Raw genomic sequence first — 3,409 nt, 5'->3', positions numbered from 1 at the left:
CCATATACTACCTTTTTCTTATATCCCAAGCTGATATCATTTTATAAAATGACAAATTATTAAAAAAAACTGAGTATATGGCAAATTGTTGCAATTCATCTTACGTCAACTGGGACCTCATTCCTATTATTACACAGTGATCTTTTTAATTTATCTTTTATTACTCTATCACATGCCAAAAAATGTCATTCCAAATCTCAAAAAAAATCATTCCTAACTTTTAGTTCCTTTTATCCCCAGTCTCAGCTCTCCCCATCCAGATGATGGAGTTCATACTAAGTAGCCTCAATCTTTTCCCTTCTCACTTACCCCTGAGTATTTTCATTGATCCTCTCTGCCTTTTCCTCAAGGTCAGAGTAGGAGGTATACCTTCTCTTCTCAAAGATTAACTAATCCACCTCTATATTTAATGTAATCTTTTTCAGTCATGCATTATCTTTTTCCTTTACTCCATTCATCATCATCTCTCTCTCTCATACAATTTCAGTTCATCTTTACTGTTTCCTTTTGATCAGCCTTTCCACATTCTAAAGAATCTCCTCCCCTCAAAAGCAAACCCTTCTTTGACTGCCCAATGCCTCCAAGGTATTATTTTATCTTTTCCTTCCCCACCTAGAGTCAATTTTTTTTCACAAGAGCACTCTATACTTGCTGCTTCTATCTCTTCACTTCATTCATTCTTTGTACCTTAATATCTAGTGTGTCCCCACCATTCCTTTGAAACTTATCTTCTATGTGTTAAATGAGTGTTTATAGCCCATGTCCCTTTTTCCTCCACTCTTCTATGAGTATTCTTTACATTTGCCATTGTTGACTATCTTTCCTTTTTTTTACTCTTATCATCTACAGTATCCTCTTACCATTTAAATATGAGTATGCCCCAGTCTTGATCCTTTCTCATCGTTCCCTATATTTTCCCAATGATCTCTTTCACTTAACTTGCATCAACCACCACCTTTATGCAGATGGTTCCCAAATCTATGTTCACCCTGAATCTCTCTCAAGTGTCTACATTCAATATTTCCAACTTTCTAATAGTTCCAGGTGGAGTCCTACTAGCTCCCCAAATTCAGCATGTCCTTAATTGAACCCACCTTCTTTCTCCTGAAACCTGACTGTTTAAATTCTAATAGAAGCAATGAAGGGAAGAAAGAAATTAAAAGATTCATGGGCTTAATACAGTGAAAGAAAATGTTTTTCAATTGCTTGCTTTGTTTTGATTTGTTTTTATGGGAAATAAAGGAGAGAGATAAAAACAGTGTCTGTGTGAGTGAGTGAGTGAGAGAGAGAGAGAGAGAGAGAGAGAGAGACAGAGACAGAGACAGAGACAGAGACAGAGACAGAGACAGAGTCAGAGAGACAGACAAAGAAATAGAGAGAATGATTGAGCAAAGTCATTCAAAAGATGGGATCAAATGCCTTAAGAGCAGAGATGGAAGAGTTAGCTTTGACTCTCAGGAAAATCATCATCCTCTAAGAATAAAGTAAAGGACAGAATGAATGAAGAAATGAAAGGAGTAGAAGAGGAGAGAGGAAAGGGTTTCCTGTAACACTAAAATGTATGTGTTTTTCCATTCCAGTCTCAAATGCTAAGATCCAGGGGGAATTTACAATCTCAGAACATATATCATGGCGCTGACCAGCAATTGCTCTTCTTTGACAGAGGTGTCTGAATTCTTCTTGAATTGCTTTGTCAGATCTCCAAACTGGCAACGCTGGCTATCCCTACCCCTAAGTCTGCTCTTCCTCCTTGCCATGGGGGCAAATGCCATACTTCTAACCACCATCCGTCTGGAGGCATCTCTGCATGAGCCCATGTACTATTTGCTCAGCCTGCTCTCCCTGCTGGACATTGTGCTCTGCCTCACAGTCATCCCTAAGGTCCTGCTCATCTTCTGGTTTGACCTCAGATCTGTTAGCTTTGCTGCTTGCTTCCTCCAGATGTATGTCATGAACTGCTTCCTGGCCATGGAGTCATGTACTTTCCTGGTCATGGCATATGACCGTTATGTGGCCATTTGCCATCCCCTTCGTTACCCATCTATCATTACTGACCAATTTGTTGTGAAAGCTGCCATTTTCATAGTGGGCCGGAATGCTCTTCTCACTATTCTGGTCCCTATCCTCTCAGCTAGGCTGCACTACTGCCATTCCAATGTCATTGAAAACTGTATCTGTGCCAACTTATCTGTATCAAAGCTTTCCTCTGATGATATAACAGTGAATCGCCTTCTTCAGTTTGCTGGGGGATGGACAGTGCTGGGTTCTGACCTCGTCCTCATCTTCCTCTCCTATTCCTTCATTCTTCGAGCTGTGCTGAGGCTTAAGGCCAAGGGGGCTGCAGCCAAGGCCCTGAGTACATGTGGTTCCCACTTCATCCTCATCCTCTTCTTCAGCACCATCCTGCTGGTCTTTGTTCTCACTCATGTGGCTAAGAAGATGGTGTCTCCTGATGTGCCCATCCTGCTCAATGTCTTGCACCATGTCATCCCTGCAGCTCTCAATCCCATTGTTTATGGTGTCCGGACCCAAGAGATCAAGCAGGGCATTCTGAAGTTACTGAGGAAGGGTCTGTGAAGTAGGATTGAGGGGGGACTTTCTGCTTTCTTGGAGTTAGATGGCTCAACAATAGGGAAAACTTCAAAGCTAAGAACCCAAATCCCCAAACTTGTCCAAAGTAGAATATGATTGAGAGGCCTTATTTTTCCCATAACCTTTTTCATAGTTCTTTTAGCCTTTCCTCCTTACTCCTTTATATCCTTCCATAACACCTGTCCAACTGAACACTATGGTCTATACCAGTGATTCCCAAAGTGGACGCCACTGCCCCCTGGCGGTGCTACAGTGATCCAGGGAAGCAGTGATGGCCACAGGTGCATTTGGGGGCGGTGAATAACTGTAAGGGGGCGGTGATAGTATGTGACAGGAGATGCTAAATAATATTTTTTCTGGAAAGGGGGTGGTAGGCCAAAAACATTTTGGAACCACTGGTCTATACAAAGCCTACAGTCCTTCAGGGACTCAAAGGGTAATTCATTCCTATTAGCATTTTTTTCCCTTTTACTTCAGTGAAATGTGACTTTATTGTCCCTGGGATCTAGATTAGAACAGTATTGATTTTAAGACAGAAGGTAAAAGGTTTTTTTTATTTCCCCCTGCATCACCTCTGTAAGACTTTATTTCTTTGTATATTTCATATCTCTTATTCCTATCATCAATTTATCACTGGTTAAATAAAAATTTTCCTGTTTTTTGTTCTCATCATAAGAGTAGATTTGAATGCTTTTTTTGACATGTGAGTTCTTTTTCCTTTTTTTTTTTAATATAGTCCTATTAGTGGACTTCTTGCATTGAAATGTATAGCCTTTTTTTTAATCCTTATTGTGTATTGCTAGGTTATTGTCTATAA

At 40.3% G+C, this 3,409-nt stretch overlaps 1 protein-coding gene across 1 annotated transcript; it reads left to right on the top strand.

Annotated features, from left to right (window-relative positions):
* Positions 1–1,629: 1,629 nt before the first annotated feature.
* Positions 1,630–2,577, top strand: LOC123238648 (olfactory receptor 56A3-like). Its single transcript, XM_044665854.1, has one exon. The coding sequence runs from the start codon at positions 1,630–1,632 to the stop codon at positions 2,575–2,577; it is 948 nt and encodes a 315-aa protein (XP_044521789.1).
* The last annotated feature ends 832 nt before the right edge of the window (positions 2,578–3,409 follow it).

Source organism: Gracilinanus agilis, chromosome 3 (assembly GCF_016433145.1).
Source record: "Gracilinanus agilis isolate LMUSP501 chromosome 3, AgileGrace, whole genome shotgun sequence".
NCBI classification, from domain to species: Eukaryota; Metazoa; Chordata; class Mammalia; order Didelphimorphia; family Didelphidae; genus Gracilinanus; species Gracilinanus agilis.
This window is presented reverse-complemented; position numbering and strand designations above follow the sequence as displayed.

Coding starts and splice junctions, on each gene's coding strand:
- LOC123238648 (XM_044665854.1), top strand. CDS start 1,630: ATGGCGCTGACCAGCAATTGCTCTTCTTTGACAGAGGTGTCTGAATTC.